A 17,500-nucleotide genomic window follows, 5' to 3' on the forward strand; every position below is an offset into this window, starting at 1 on the left:
AGTTGACCCAATTAAAGGGCATGTTGTCATTATTTATGGAGCAAGTTTTTAGCTATACAAGGCAAGCACAAATGTTAAAGGTAATATCAAACCATAGACAATAATCACATGTAATTTAATAAGTATGTATTATTTTATTATTTATTATCTCCTATAGTAATCTGTCTGCTCTCATCACAATATGACACATTGTTTAATTTCCCTCCACATGCACAGTAAAGATGTCCATGCTGTGAAGCTGGTGGTTTGGCTGCTTCAGTGAGGTTCTCCTCTGTGGTCGGTGTTTATTCACATTGATCTGGTCGTTTAACTGGATGGGCTCAGGGTTAGGTGGGTCTCGTACCACACAGAGCCCTGCTTGCACTCAAGGAGGTTTTACTCAGACAAACCACAGTTCCTCTTGCGGTGTGTTGCTATGGTAAGACTTCCCTTTCGAACAGGAAGTGACAGCGCTGTAAGAAAGAGGGTGTTTCAGGCAGAGAGTCTGTAGAGGGAACCGTTTCGGAGAGAGACGGGCACGCTCGACCCGATCCTGATGTGGACATGTCCAAGAAAATGAAGACTCTGGCGGTGCCAGCGGGTCAGATGGTGAGTCCGGTTCAGGCCTGCGGCTTCTCTGATTGGCTCGTTCTGATGAGGATGATGCGGGGGTTGCTTTATTGTGGGATCATGGTCATGTTTTTAGCTTTGATCCAGTTACTATTTTAACTTTATGCTCAAGATATTTGTGGAAAGTGGTGCTTGGTTGACCATTCAGCTGATCTCTGATGCATGACAGATGTTTTCTTCTCGTCCTGCTCTGTGTTTTTACATCCACGACGAGTCTGAGGGGACTTGTGTTTGCAAACTGTCTGTGTGTGTTTGATTTGAGGACAACATTGTCCCTAGAAGTTGGTAAATTAGTTTTTGGCAAGTCTTTGGATATCTTTAAAGGCAAATATGATTAATATTTGTATTAGTGCCGACAATCGATTGAAAAAAAAGAACTTATTACAAATTTTTCTGTAATTAATCACACCTAGCATTAAAGATTTTATATATATATATATATATATGTATATTTAAAAAAAATATTTTATTTTATATATAAATATAAATATTTTATATATAAATATAAAAAAGATACATTATAATATATTTTATATTTATTTATTTATTTATTTATTAAAAAAAAAAAAAAAAATATATATATATATATATATAAAACATTTTTTTTTTTTTATATTGTAATCATTTCTTATTTAATCTCCAAATTAATGTAGAAACAACAAAGACCTTAGCCTATATTTTAAATAATTTTTAATGAAAGAAGGCCAATATTACTGATACCAATATCAAAATTGTCTCTATGAAATAGATTTTTTTCCCCTCAATTTGAGCCCTTATAGTTATTCAACATTAGACTATAATTAAAAGCTATATTTATTAGGCTTTAAAACATATAACAGTTTAATTTAAGTGAACTTGTCTTGTTTGACTAGTCCTTTTCCCATCTGGACTTTGCATTTGCTGTTGAATTATCCTCAGGGCCCAGTTGTTGGAAAAAAGTTTAATCTGGATCAGAAATATCTAGTTTTGTCTAGGATCAGGTAATCCATCTTACTTTTGTAAGAGATATGAAATTGGAGAATAATTATGTATTTGAATGCTTTTGTGTTCCCCCTTGAAACCTTGCGTTCATTGGCAAAGAACTCGAGTGAGAATGAATGCAAAGCCTCTTAAAACATTTGCAAGGGAACATAAAAGCATTAAAATTAATTTTTACTCCTATCTCATATTTGTCCCTTTAGGGTTTCCGTAGCCCCTCATGTGACCCACAAAAATATAAAATAAATAAATAAATAAGGGATGTGGTTATTTTCGTCTAGTTCATCTCTGATGATTGTGTCAATGCAGTTTATATACAGTGATTTAAAACAAATATTTAATATTTAATATTTTTGATATTGACAGCTGTTTGGAGGATTATTTTATGGTACCAAAATATGTTTTTACTTTAATATTGCCTTATGTCTACTTCTACGCTATTACTTTAATAGTTAAAAAGCAAGAGTGAAATATAAATATAAATGTGTGTATATATTACATGATACAAATGTTGTTACACTTTTGTTCCTGAAATCCACCCTTCTGTTGGGATCAGGATAATCCTGTTTTTCCCAGATCAAAGGTATCATACTGACATTTTGATCCAGATCAACCACAAAAACCAATCTTGGTTTCTTATCTGATTTCAGAATCCCTTTTTTTCTCTCTTTTGAACGTCTCGTCCCTGAAGTTAAGCTGAATCTGAAAGTCTTCAAAGGCTTTATAATGATTGCCGCTCGCAACACAAAGCTCAAGGGTTTGATTCCATAGGAAATGCATGAACTGATCAAATGTATTGTCTTATGGGCTAATCTGCAATAATTATTATCTTCTACGGTGTGACTTTTGGTCGCTTGCTAAATCCATGTGTGAAGAAAACAAATGCATGTTGAGCCACTGAGAAAATGAGCATTTCTCAATCAGGTTTCCACATTGTTTCCATGGCGATGAGGCGTTCAATCACACGGATGGGTTTAGCCAGAGAATTAGTGGAAAGTGGATCTCACTAGTAACGCCTCGCATGCTTTTTGCTCACATGTGTGTGACATGTTGTCATGTCTTCTAATGAGTTGTTAATGTTGAACACACCCATTTCCTGTGAGCCGAGGAAAAGCATGCAGCTGTTAAAATGCGATTTCCTGTGATGTATTTCTCGTTTTTATTCGTGATTATGACACCACAGGCCCATTGATTTCGTGGTAGACTGATTGTGTGTGTGTTTGTGTGTGTTTGCTCTTGCAGACCCAGGCGGTTTCTGATGGCGGTAAGTTTAATTTCTTTACATTGTAGAATAAGCCTGTCACCATCATCAACTCTGTGCTGACAATTAATTGTCATGTAAATAATAAAAAGACATGTAAATAATTGTAAATGTAAACCTAATACATGATTGTTATTTTTTTTTACTTTGAATCTATTAAATAATAATAAACAGTAGTGGACAAAAGTTATGTCAGGCCTTAGAAAATTAACATCTTCACCTTTTATTCAAATAATATTCAAATGTTTTAAAGTCCCCCTGTAGTTCATAATTTTATCCCTTTAAACTCATCTTTATTCACAAAAATTACACATTTAAGTGTTTTTTTTTTCCTTCATGCTTTAAAATATCTTGAATGTAACTCGACACCCTTTCCTCATTTAGTATGTGCGGTTCTATGAATATGCAAATGAGCCCCGCCTCCACTCACTCACTCAGCTCAGAGATCCACTGGTTGACGATCACACGTTGATCTGATTGGTTACAAGGTAGTTTGTGACGTCAGAAACACCAGCGATTTCAAACTGTGTTTTTGAGACTGTCTTTGGTTCACTGCAGTTTTAAGGAGGAAATACTCAGCAATGGTGTCGACTTATGAACTTACACATGGTTTGCATATTAAAAACACAACATAGACATATACACAACATTAAAAGCTGGATTTTCACCACAGGGGGACTTTAGTAAGCGTATAGTGTAGTTGCGCTTGGATTTGATTGTTTTAATAGTGCAATGCAAATTGTGCGGACATAATTTTTGGCCAGGCTAATTTCATGCAAGAAATTATGAACACATGCAAAAACAAGAGAGAAACAAATACTAATATGTGATTATTGTTGTAGTAGCTGTAGTTTGCCTTTTTTTTTTCAAATAATTGACTCAGATAAATACCTTAACCAGGTTTAGTGTTTTGCTCTTCCTTCACATTTAAAATATAAAGTATTTTCCTCATATCATTTAATCAAACTTGTACAAAAAATCCCATCCAGATATCACTTTTGTCCACTACTGTGTAATATAAAGATATTTTATTATTATAATAAAATAGGCCCATATGATTCACTTTTAATGCTTTGAAAATTAATACTTTTTTTTTTACATTTTTATTTTATGATTAAATCCACAATCCTTTTATTATTATTTTTTATTATATTCTTTCACTGGAAAGTAGACACGATATTGTAAGTTTGATGTCATTTCTTTAAGCGCTTAAATGTCATATATTTGGATGACAATTATTGCAGTTATCTCAAATAATTGCGATTAGACCCAATAACCCTGATCGGATCATTAATGAAGAATGGAGACAGGCCTACTCTAGAACATCTCGTGGTCCGATCACAATCATGTCAATAACTCAGTGCACCCTCGCACTCCTGTACAGAACTGAACCTCAAGTTATCCAGCAGTGGCAGCAGCTCCAGCCTATCAGAGCGCTCGGGCGGGTCAGGTGGTCCAGCCAGTCGCGTGGTCAGCTGGGCCGTGTGTTTCGAGCGGCTGCTTGAGGACCATGTCGGCGTGCGATACTTTACTGTAAGATTACCACAATATTTCCACTGTTTAGTTTAGTAATATATATTTTTATTTATTCACGTTATCTATAATATTGTAAACTGTTCATATCTGTGGGTTAGTGTTAATTTGCTTAATCCTAACTGTGCCTTTTAGCTTTTTCAGGTATTTATTCTTTAATTAAATTTTGTCTTGTTGTATTTGTACTTGTTGCAAGCTTAATTTACCAAGAAAAATTCCTTCTGTGTGCTGAAATATGTTTTTGATTCTGCTTCTCATCTATGACTGTTTTAAAATCTTATATAAAGATCAATATTGCCATCCATATTACAATAAAGATGCAAATAAGATGATTTAATCGCTGTAGTAAAACATAATAGTTTCCGTGAGCATTTAGAGATATACCACACTATTTAAACAATATTTATGTATATTGATTGTTTTTTTTTAAGACCAAATTGTTAAATTATTGTAAACAATGTATTGTAATCATAGTTATTTTTAAAAATTGAAATACTGATTGCCATGAATATATATAGCCATTCCTGCTGATATCGCGTTAAATCATAAATAAAATAAACAAGGTTTATTAAGCTTTATCCACATTCATACAATATACTCATGTAAAGCTATATAGCAAATCTCAGCTGCTTAAATTGCTTGTATCGTCACAAAATGTAACTATATTACTGTCCAGCTCTAATCCACTGAATGCGACTATAAGGCATGAAGATATTATAAACATTAACGCATGATTTTCTGAAATTGGTGCTGTTTGAGTATAGAAAACCGAGAAATAAGGCTGTTGTTTTCCCGTTTGCCAAATAGGTAGGAAAACTTCAATACCCATAATGCACTGGGCATGTTGCCGTCCGAGGCCACACCCACCAGTCTGCTATGGATGCGCTTGACCAATCAAATACCGCCTTGCTTTAGTAGGAAATACTACTTTTATTCGTGGTGTCAACTCTCAGAAAAAAAGGTACAAAAGCTGTCACTGTGGCGGCACCTTTTCAAAAGGTACACCTTTGTACCTAAAGAGTGCATTTAAGTCCCTCAAAGGTACATATTGGTACCTAATGTGTACGTATTAGTTCCAAAAGTGTACCTATTAGTACCTAAATGGTACATATTAGAACCCTTTTGAAGGGTACTGTCCCAGTGACAGCTTTTGTACCTTTTTTTCTGAGTGTTGTATTGTTCCCGGGTGCAGGAAAATCGTAGGGTATCTCTCTATTAAGTTTCGAGAGAGATGGCTTTCTGCATTTCAGGTTATTAGAACTAGATGTGTGTTTCAGACTGTGTTACTTCACAAAGTTACCGGTCAAAAGGAAGTTTTCAGTCATAAAAACACATCATTTACATTTGGATTGCATGTGTGAAGCATTGAAGTGTTTTGTGTGTTTTTTTTCCTCACAGGAGTTTCTCAGATCAGAAGTGAGTGCTGAGAACATCTTGTTCTACCAAGCCTGTGAGAAGTTCAAGAAAATCCCGTCCACGAGACTGGAAGAGGTATGCAAAGACTTCTTAAAGGGGTGGTTGATTATGATTTGACTTTTCTAACTTTAGTTAGTGTGTAATGTTGCTGTTTGAGCATAAACAACATCTGCAAAGTTACAACGCTCAAAGTTCAAAGCAAAGGGAGATATTTGCTTTTACAGAAATCGCTTTTTAAGGCCTACAACAAACGGCTGGTAGAGACTACACCACATTCCTCCCGGGTTAATGACATCACCAACCCTAGAATTTACATAAACCCCGCCCCCTGAACACGATTTATAGATTATCAAGACAGAACATGCTAATCAATGACTAGAAGATAACTACACATCAGCTTCATAAATTCATCAACTAACCATTCAGAAATGTCCTGTTGCTTCTACATGTCGTCACTTCTTCTTGAGTCTCTCCATCATTCTGACTCCGGTTTGAACATAAAAGGCTAAAAGTTTTCAAAATTTTCAGTGCATGTGTGTGTGAATGCAAGCTGTTGAAGCTCCGCCCCCTGTGCCGGGAGCAACAGCTCATTTGCATTTAAAGAAACAGACACAAAAACGATGCGTTTTTGCTCACCCTCAAAAAGTGACAATTTTAACATGCGATATAAAAATATCTGTGGGGTATTTTGAGCTAAAACTTCACACACACACTCTGGGGACATCAAATACTTTACATCTTGTGAAAAGGGCATTATACCACCCCTTTAAATTGACGTGGGAGTTCATTTTAAAAAGGGGGAAAATACCATTTAAACCAAGAAAAAACAGTTTGGGATTTTGGATTAAAATGAGTAAGAAGTGTGTGTGTGTGTGTGTGTGTGTGTATTGGACTCGATTTTATTTGCGTCTTTATGATGTTTAATATGTGAATGTGCAGTCATGTGAAATGCACGCCCTCTTAATAATTGCACTTCAGTGTTTTTCACAGACACTTACTCAAACTAATGGACACTTACTACAGTCTTCTTGAAGCTATCTGGGGTTTAATGCCTTTCTCAACGGCACAATAGCACTTGATCTCCAAAACACTCCTAATCGCGAGAGATGCAATGGAACAAAACTAGAATGTGGCGCAACATTGCTTGATCTTAGTGTAAAACAGGAACTTGCTCCTCATGCTTACTCAGTGTTTTTTTCTTGTTTTCAGTCCAAATATCTAAACATTCTTAAAGGGGTGGTATAATGCCCTTTTCACAAGATGTAAAATAAGTCTCTGATGTCCCCAGAGTGTGTGTGTGAAGTTTTAGCTCAAAATACCCCACAGATATTTTTATATAACATGTTAAAATTGTCACTTTTTGCAAATGAGCTGCTGCTCCCGGCACAGGGGGCGGAGCTTCAAGAGCTCGTGTTCTTTTACCTCACACACACATGCACTGAACATTTCAAAAACTTTTAGCCTTTTATGTTCAAACCGGAGTCAGAAAGATGGAGAGACTCAAGAAGAAGTGACGACATGTAGAAGCAACAGGACATTTCTGAATGGTTAGTTGATGAATTTATGCAGCTTATGTGTAGTTATCTTCTAGTCATTGATTAGCATATTCTGTCTTGATAATCTATAAATGGTGTTCAGGGGGCGGGGTTTATGTAAATTCTAGGGTTGGTGATGTCACTAACCCGGGAGGAATGTGGTGTAGTCTCTACCAGCCGTTTGTTGTAGGCCTTAAAAAGCGATTTCTTTAAAAGCAAATATCTCCCTTTGTTCTGAATTTTGAGCGTTGTAACTTTGCAGATGTTGTTTATGCTCAAACAGCAACATTACACACTAACTAAAGTTAGAAAAGTCAAATCATAATCAACCACCCCTTTATAACAAGATGGATTTACTAAAGTAGTAAAATGCCATAAGATATTATGTCTTGTTTTCTAGGGGAAAAAAATCTAAAATCTAAATGAAGTGAGTTTTTGCTTAAAACAAGCAAAATTATCTGGGTGAGAAAAATGTTAATTCAAACAGAAACAAGATTATTTCACTTAACCCATTGGCAGATAATTTTGCTTGTTTTAAGCAAAAACTCACTTCATTTAGATTTTTTTTCCCCCTAGAAAACAAGACATAATAGTACACTCATCTAGTAAATGCTTCTTGATTTAAGAATTTTTAGATACTTGGACTGGAATCAAGATAAAAATACTTTTTTTGCAGTGAAGTCTAGGTAATAAGTTCATTATGCCATTAAACATGGACAGATAAGAGGTCTTTCCTTGTGTCTTGTGAAAGGCTAAAAGTTTTTGAAATGTTCAGTGCTTGTGTGTGTGAGGTAAAAGAACAGCTCTTGAAGCTCCGCCCCCTGTGCCGGAAGCAATTTTAACATGCTATATAAAAATATCTGTGGGGTATTTTGAACTAAAACTTCACACACACACTCTGGGGACATCAGAGACTTATTTTACATCTTGTGAAAAGGGCATTACACCACTGCTTTAAGAATGTTTAGATATTTGGACTGAAAACAAGACACAAACACTGAGTAAGAAAAGCATTTTTAGCATTTTTTTAAGCTCAGCTTAAAAACCGGTGGGCGACATGCCATCCCAGCATTATATATATGTGCTAGAAAATGCATTTCTGGAATGTTTTTCATCTGCATCTTTCATTCTTCTCTGAATGATCTTACTGTATGATGGAAGCATGTTCCCGCCACGGAACAAAAAATAGATTAAGGTAATTGTGACTTTATCGCACAACTGATTTGTTAGCAATTGTGAGATTATAACTCACAATTAAGATCCATTCGGATTGGACTAGTTTTCCGGGGTGTATTTCATGTTTCACAGACTGACTTTGCCGATTTAATCCCGTCCGAATGCGAACGTCTGCGATTGCTGTTGTTGTATTATTCCAATGCTTCTCATGCTTTCATTTAGTTTCAATATGGATGGTATCTGACGAAAAAATAAACTATACAATCTATAAATGGAGCCAAATCGTGGAAACTGCGCGTTTTAATATCAGTGTCAGGTAAGAGTAAGATTGTCTAGATTTCTCTGCTCACTAATGCAAGTTTATCATAAACTGCCACTGCTATAAACTCGTTACATTTACTTAAATAGGGTTTTTATAATGAATTAAAATATTAACTAATGATAAATTAAAAAGACACACATGTCATACGTATCAAGCACAGCACATGACCTTCTGTAACGCCCACGTCTGGAAAACACACTCGAACTCTGAAATAAACACATGATGCACGAAACCACAGACTTCGAGTGATAAGATTTGTAGCTCAAACATCATTTTAGAAAACTAGTCCCGTCCGAATACGGCTTTAGGACTCTTTATCTCAGAATTACGAGTTTATATCTAAATTCTGAGGGGAAAAAAAAGTCAGAATTGCAAGTTTATAAACTCACAATTGTGTTATAAAGTCTGAAATATGAGATATAAACTTGCAATTCTTTTTGTCTGAGAATTTTCACACATTTTGCACTTTATAACCTGCAATTGCGAGTTTATACCACAATTCTGACTTTCTTGCAATTAAAGTTGCAATTACGTATTTTTTTATTTCATGGCAGAAACAAGCTTCCATAGACTCTTCAGTCATAATGAGAAATCAAAGGCTAATATCAGCCTAAAGTGATTGCATGTGTCCCCCTCAGCTGAAGAAAGAAGCACGCTCCATCTACGACAGTTTTCTCTCTGAAAGCTCTCTGCATGCGGTTAATATTGACGACACGGCGCAGATGGAAGTGAGCGCTTTGGAGACGCCTACACCCGACATGTTCGATAAAGCACAGGCACAGGTACACGCTAAAACAAATCACACACCAATACTGTGATTTACTCGTGTGTATGTCATAGCATAGTTATTTTTGCTGGAAATTTAAAGTCCCCCTGTGGTGAAAATCAAGTTTTTAATGTTGTTTATGTGTCAATGTGGTGTTTTTAAGTCAAACCATGTGTAAATTCATAAGTCGACAGCATTGCTGAGTATTTCCTCCTTAAAACTGCAGTGAACCAAAGACAGTCTCAAAAACACGCTTTGAAATCGCTGGTGTTTCTGACGTCACAAACTACCTTGTAACCAATCAGATCAACGTGTGATCGTCAACCAGTGGATCTCTGAGCTGAGTGAGTGAGTGGAGGCGGGGCTCATTTGCATATTAATAGAACCACGCATACTAAGTGAGGCAAGGGTGTCGAGTTGCATTCAAGTGATCAAAGATGAGTTTTAAGGGATACAATTATTGACTACAGGGGGACTTTAATAAAAAGGAACCATATGGTAAAGCCTATTTTGGATAATACAATATATAATAAATGCTTTACAAATGAAAGGTATTTGTGTTTTTGTTATTAATTATTTGCAATTTGGACCAAAACATCAGATTATTCATAACAAGTGAATATGTTTGGCATTGCAAAAACTGCGTCACATGATGTAACTGAACGGTAAAACTAATATATGATGACCCTGGACCACAAAACCAGTCACATGGGTAATTTTCCGAAATTGAGATTTATACATCACATGAAAGCGGATTAAATAAGCTTTCCATTGATGTATGGTTTGTTAGGATATGACGATATTTGGTCGAGATACAACTATTGTAAATCTGGAATCTGAGGGTGTAAAAAAATCGAAACATTGAGAAAATCTCCTTTAAAGTTGTTCATTTATGTTGGCGATTGTGCTGCATTCACTCACAGAAATACATGTTTTATATATTTACGGTAGGAAATTTACCATATATCTTCATGGAACATGATCTTTACTTAATATCCTAATGATTTTTGGCATAAAAGAAAAATCTATAATTTTGACCCATACAATGTATTGTTGGATATTGCCACAGATAAACCCGTGCGACTCGAGACTGGAGACGTGATCCAGGGTCACATATTATGAAACTGAGTTCTTGACTCTACATGCACAAAGAAAATCTTGAATGATTTACGATAACGGTTTATTCTTCCCCCCCGCCGCAGATCTTCAAACTAATGAAAATGGACAGCTACACGAGGTTTGTTCGCTCTCCGCTGTACCAGAACTGTATGCTGGCGTGTGTGGAGGGTCGTCCTCTTCCCAGCGCTGGGACTCCGGAGCCCAGAAGCAAAATGTCCAAAAAGAGCGCAACGCCTCCCAGTAACAGAAAGGTAACGCATTTAACATCCCTTCAAGACAGGTTTAGTTACTTTAATTTTTTTTTCATTAAAAAAAAAATATCGTTGAACTGCCATTCAAAGGTTTTGAGTTGATGAGCATTTATTTAATCTCAAATACAGCAGAAAAATATAATTTGAAATATTAATATAGTTTAAAATGACTTCTATTTTAATATATTTGAAAATGTAATTTCATTTTCAGCATTACTCCAGTCTTCATTGTCACATGATCCTTCAGAAATCATTCTAATATGATGATTTGATGCTCAAGAAACATTTGATTATTATCAATGTTAAACAGTTGCTTCATATTTTTGTGGAAACTGTGATGCAATTTTTTTCAGCCTTTTTTTTTTTTTTTTTTTTTTTTCTGAAATATTTTTACATAAGTCTATAATAACTGTGAAAGACTTTACGGTCACTTTTATTTAATTTAATGCACCCATGCTGAATAAAAGTACTAATTTCTTTCCTATATTATATATTTTTTAAGTGTGTGTGTTATATATATTTCTCAGAGCCCCAAACTTTAGCTGTAACACACAAAAAATTGTCTTGATTCGTTCAGATTTAATGAACAGAACACTTAAGTTTTTTTTCTCAAAGTTTTGCTCCAATGGTTTGTTGCTTCATGGATATTAATATTGCAAAATATCACGTTGATGCAGTGCATTTTCCTCTTGCTGCATCTTATGTTGAGTTAAGTTTGCAGTGTAAATTCTGAAACTACTTGCAGAATTTTGTTAATATAGGCCATGAAAAAAAAACACCCAGACGTGTGTATATATATATGTATGTATATATGAAGAGTTCAGATGCAAAAGCCTCTAAGTGCCATCTGAAATTTTCTTTTAGAATGATCATTTTTAGAAAGCTTGTATATTCAAGTTCAATAATTTCACTTAAATGGCAATGAAAATTACCTATTAATTGTCATTTAAATGAAATTACTGAACTTAAATATACAAGCTTTATAAAAATGATCATTCTAAAAGAAAATTTCAGATGGCACTTAGAGGCTTTTGCATCTGAACATATATATCTGAGCATTGCATCTGAGCATATATATATATATATATATATATATATATATATATATATATAAGCAAAATGTCCAAAAAGAGCGCAACGCCTCCCAGTAACAGAAAGGTAATGCATTTAAAATCCCTTCAAGACAGGTTTAAGTTTAAATGGCACTGTACTGCACATATATATATGTACAGTATATATCTTTATATCTTACAGTGCAGGTGTTTAAAAGGGTCTAATTGGGTGAGAGTGTTTGTCAGTCCACCGTGGGAATATGATGGCGTGTCAGTGAGTAGTAGACTGATAACCACAGTGGAAAGAAGTCATGTATTTTACTGTGTGTTTTTGAACAGAGCGTTGAATTGAAAGTGCCCTCGTCAGACAGCAAGACCAACAGGAAGAAGAGGTTAGAGAAGAGAGGCTCATGGGGAGGTACCATCTGACTCAACACTTCTCTATCTGTGTGTGCCATCTTTGCGCACGTATTTGCAAGCATGTCTCTATTAGATTTGGTCTCATGAAGATGCATGTTTCATGCCAGTGATGGTTTGCAGATGCCCACAGTTGTTCTGTTTGTGTGATTCTCTTCTCTGTCGGTTTAGCCTTTGAACATGAACTGTTCATGACTGCACTAACAGTGTTTGTGTTTCTCAGCTGACCAGTCGTACCAGCATGTGTCGGTGTCTCGTAAAGAGTCTCAGATCTCGGTGAAGTCGAACAGCAGCTTGGAGTTGGTGTCTGGATTCGGCCGAGCTGAGGTATCTGCACCAAACCAAATGTTCCTGGAGATTGCAAGATTGTGCATGTCATGAAGGGAACACAAGTGCTTGCAAGAGAGCAAAACTATAGTCACATTTTGGTAAATTGATAGATGTTTTGAGTGTTACAATGTCATATAGTGCTGAAAAGCATTGAAAGGACCGTTAAGTCCTTTACCTACTTTCATGTTCCTGGACAAAAATAGCCAGACTTTTAAAAGGGAACCATTATGCCCTTTTACAAATTCTTGTTGTTTGAGGCTCTACTAGAACAGGGTTTCTTGCTTGAATGTTGATTATTTTCCTCATATTCTCCATTGTTGCGGCTCCTCTCTTCCCAGTCTGTCAGTAACGCTCTGTTTACTTCCTGTCTCTATGAAGCCCCTCCTTCTGAAAAGCACTGTGCTCTGATTGGTCAGCTGGAGCAGTGTGTTGTGATTGGTCGAGGGCTTCGAGTGTGTTTGGGAAATGTCCCGCCCCTTCCCATAACCGCCAGTTTAACACACTACACACTAACTCAACCAGGCCCCGCCCCTTTATTCTGCGCATTAATTATTATAATGAGGAATATTGAGACGTGTTCGTTCCCGGAAGAAACTCAAGACTACAATGGAGGCGTTTCAGGAGTTCAGAAACACTGACACTGATATAGAGAAGAACTGTGTGACTTTGCAGAGCTTTATCATGATTAAACTGCAACATTACACTGAAGAAAGATGAAGATGTTAAAAAAAGCAGAATAGGACCCATTTAAATTGCTTGTAAATCTCTCATTATCACCAAATATTGTATAAATTTTTTCTTGACAACTGTTTTCTTTCAATCAGCACGTTTTGTATATCTTCTGGGAACTGATTAATCATATGCCTTTTTGAGTTGAAAAGAAAAACTGAGGTGCACAAGTATTCATTACTTCAATAAGTTCATTGTTTCTGCCTCAAATTATTACATTGTCCAAATTAATACATTTTTAGCTAACTGTGATTTTGTATATGTACATTTCTGAAATGCATAACTAAGACATTTACCTCTGATAACAGATCATCTCTAAATTGTAATGTGGCCTCGTGCATTTTCTGTAAAGCTGCTTTGAAATGATGTGCATTGTGAAAAGCGCTATACAAATAAATGTGAATTTAATTGAATAAGCTCAGAACAACAAGGCCTACATTCAATTGATACCAAAAAGACATACAAAACCTGTGCTAAGTCACAAATGTTTGTTAAAGGTGCATTGTGTAATATTTAGGAGGGTCTGTTGACAGAATGCAATATCATAAACATAACTGTTTTCATTGGTGTATAAAGATGTTACATAATGAACCGTTATGTTTTTATTACTTTAGAATGAGCCATTTCTCTCTACACACACCGCGGGTTTTACTTTGAAATAGTCATTTTGCGCAGACGTTTCTACGGTGGCCCTAAAGGGACAAACGCATTTCGTCACCATGTTGTTCTTTGTGCAAAGAATCTAGCTAAAGTCAGCGAATAAAACACTGACACAATAATATTCGCAATAACTTATCGTTTTATTAAATAATTAAGTGAACAGAATTTCTTAATTCATCTTTGTAAAGAAACCTCATTGATTACTCTCTGCTGTCTCAGACGACGACATCTTCTCCTGTCGGCCACCGTAACTTCTGTTGGGTGCAATTCGCAACCTCACCACTAGATGCCGCTAAAATGTACAAACTGCACCTTTTTAAATTAAGTTAAATTTACAACTTTGGATTGTCTCTCTGTCAGAATGGACGCTGCAGTGTGGCCGCCTCTGATCCAGAGGCCTTGAGTTCTGGTTCTCCTACAGCTGATAAGTACTGTTGTGTGTATCTGCCGGACGGGACGGCCAGCTTGGCCCCTGCCAGACCGGGCCTGACCCTCAGAGACATGCTCAGCAGCCTGTGTGAGAAGAGAGGCTTTCCCCTGAAAGACGTGCTCATTTACCTACACGGCAAAGACAAGGTCAGTCCACAACCGACTGCATCTAACCAGTAACCAGCATCATGATTTTGGTACACTTTACAATAAAGTCCAATTAGTTAACATTATTTAATGCATGAATTAACAATGAGCAATGCATTTGTTACAGTATTTTTGAATCTTGATATTAGTTAAAGTGCCCCTATTATGCCTTTTTAAAGGTTCCTAATGTTTCGGAGTCTCCTACAACAGGTTTACATGCATCTAAGATAAAAAAACACCTTAATGTTCTCATAATATCATTGCACATCACCTCATTTCTCAGAGTCTGAAAACGGTTCGTTCGAAGATTCAGTCTCTCTAAGCCCCGCCTCTCTGAGAGCTGCTCTGCTCTGATTGGTCAGAAAGCAAACGCTCATTATCATATCTGAATCTCAGCTCTTGATCTCAGTGATACGAACAGTAACGATGGCGTGGGTTTTACCGTATCAATCTCAGAAAACAGCGTCTTCTCCACATGAACAACACGAACCAAACTCTTCCAGTCTCAGATACACTACAGTGTTTGAGGGCGGGGCAAAGAGACACTGTCAGCCAGTCAAGACCCAGAGGCTGGCATTATGCAAATTAGTTACAAGCCTACGTAAGTTTGAGCAAGAAGTGAGACTGGAATTACTGACGACTCGTTTCAGTTCAGAATCGATTCTTTCTTTAGTGACACAATAACTCCATTTATCTGCACTTTGACCTTTGCAGACCTTTTACATTTACAAACAGCTCTATTACACACTGCATGAAAGATAATATTTGAAAAAGCATGATCGGAACAACCTTAATAAAAACACTACTGTTTACATGTGCACCAATAATGTGATAATCTCCAAAAATCACAGTAAGGACTTCATCGCAGTAAGATGTTCACATGACATAAGTAAACCTCTTCAGTTTACAAGCAATTTTCATTATTATGATTATTAGCTAAGATTTGTGGTTATTTTTACCTCCATTATTCAAATACACTAATGCACTACACAAATGACGAACTCGCACACAGTAGGTGTGTTACTGGACAAGCTCTTCCATCTGGTGACCAACCTAAAAATGCCTTAATTTCAATGTTTTCCACCATCAATATATTGCATTTTATTCATATCGCTTAGTTTCTTTAGCACTCCAAAAATGCACATGTGAATAGATGCAATTAAAGTGTTTACATGCATGTTTATTGTGATTAAAATCGGCATACGCCATGTTTTACTACCATTATGATTGCTACATTTATGAGCCTAGTCGTGTTTGAGTTTGATCGAAGTTTGCATGAGGTAAAGTTTAATCGCTTTATCATTATAATTGCATTATGAGGGTGCATTTAAATAAGTGCTACCAAGATCTTTAACACTGGTCAACATTTTCAGCACTTTCATATACTTTCTCACGTTAAAGGTGCCATTTTCTAAAGGGACACGAAGGAAAAAAATATGAGATGGGAGGAAAAATTATGTTAATGCTTTAGAAACTTAGCAAAGCATTAACATTATAATTTTCCTCCCATCTCATATTTTTTTCATCACCATCTCCCTTTAGGCAGTCTGTAATTTTCTACACTTTTGTCTGTCTATTTTTTTTAATTTCCATAACACCCACTTGTAAAGTTAGTCGAGGTTTCTTGCTGCAAAAACTCAAATTTAGTTGTGCAATGTCATTTCCTGTCCTCATTCTGACCCTGAGAATTAAATGTGCAGTGCTGGAAAACGTCCTGACTCTATATGCAAATTAATTGCCATATAGCTGAAAACACTCTGTGGGCCCTATTTTAACGATCTAAGTGCATGGTCTAAAGCGCAGGGTGCAAGTTCACTTAGGGCGTGTCTGAATCCACTTTTGCTAGTTCAACTACGGGAAAAATGGTCGGCGCTCCCGGCGCATGGTCTAAAAGGGTTGTAGCTATTCTCGTAATGAGTAATGGGTGTTTTGGGATTTACATGCGTTAAACCGATCAGAGTCTCATCTCCCATTCCCTTTAAATGCCAGTTGCGCTCGCGCCATGGCGGATTCGCTATTTACATGACGGAGTTTGATAGTGGAAAGACCGAACGCGTCTCCAGAGGGCAAACGGATCCGCTCGTGCGCGAGGTAAAAGAGCGCAAGCAGAACATCTACAGGACAAGCCGGATTCACCATATCTTTATGTACACAATAATAATCTTTTACATTGTAATCCTTTTATTTTAAATATTTGGCATGTGTGTGTGCTGCTGTGCGTCCCTGTGTGTGTAATAAGCAGAGTGTGTGTGTATAATAAGCAGAGTGTACGCGTGTTGTGGACACGCCTATAGGCCAGCCATTCCCAAACTGTGGTCCGCGGACCACTAGTGGTCCGTGAGGGTACTGCAGGTGGTCCGTGGAAAGGCTAAATAAAATATAAAATAATATATATTTTTTACCTTCATTTTACTAGGAAATTCCCATAAAAAAAGTAAAAAGAATATGTAGGCCTATATTGATATAACATTTTAATTAAATTGTCAAGTTATTGTGTGATTACTAAAATAGCCTAGTGGTGTTCTGCCGTGACATTCAAGTTCAGTGCCGTTAGAACCACAACATTGGTTCGGTGGATAGCAACAGGTTCTCTGAAGAGAAAAGGGCAGAGGCAAATCTCATTATCACATCACACGCATAGCCTTTAATGGTGCGTTCACAACGGACGAAATTTCGTTCAAACTTTTGTTTTTACGCGCGTCAATTTCGCTCTTGACGCGCGAATTGGTACAAAGTGGTCAAGCGTATCACTAGACGCGGCAGGCGCGAA

The 17,500-nt window shown here is 36.5% G+C and overlaps 1 protein-coding gene across 2 annotated transcripts in view; it reads left to right on the plus strand.

The window, feature by feature from the left end:
• Positions 1 to 17,500, plus strand: part of rgs14a (regulator of G protein signaling 14a) — a 25,776-nt gene that overhangs the window by 971 nt on the left and 7,305 nt on the right. The window contains exons 1-9 of one of the 2 annotated variants that reach the window (XM_079892127.1): positions 475 to 588; positions 2,830 to 2,851; positions 4,233 to 4,381; positions 5,780 to 5,872; positions 9,469 to 9,612; positions 10,799 to 10,966; positions 12,358 to 12,436; positions 12,659 to 12,762; positions 14,515 to 14,730. In XM_079892127.1, coding sequence (XP_079748253.1) covers positions 544 to 588; positions 2,830 to 2,851; positions 4,233 to 4,381; positions 5,780 to 5,872; positions 9,469 to 9,612; positions 10,799 to 10,966; positions 12,358 to 12,436; positions 12,659 to 12,762; positions 14,515 to 14,730 — 1,020 coding nt within the window. In that variant the 5' untranslated portion in view covers positions 475 to 543. Of the gene's footprint in view, positions 1 to 474; positions 589 to 2,829; positions 2,852 to 4,232; positions 4,382 to 5,779; positions 5,873 to 9,468; positions 9,613 to 10,798; positions 10,967 to 12,357; positions 12,437 to 12,658; positions 12,763 to 14,514; positions 14,731 to 17,500 lie in introns of those variants that run through there. The other variant, XM_079892126.1, reaches the window with a different exon arrangement.

The sequence above is a fragment of the Squalius cephalus genome (genome assembly GCF_949319135.1).
Source record: "Squalius cephalus genome assembly, chromosome: 14".
Classification (NCBI taxonomy): Eukaryota; Metazoa; Chordata; class Actinopteri; order Cypriniformes; family Leuciscidae; genus Squalius; species Squalius cephalus.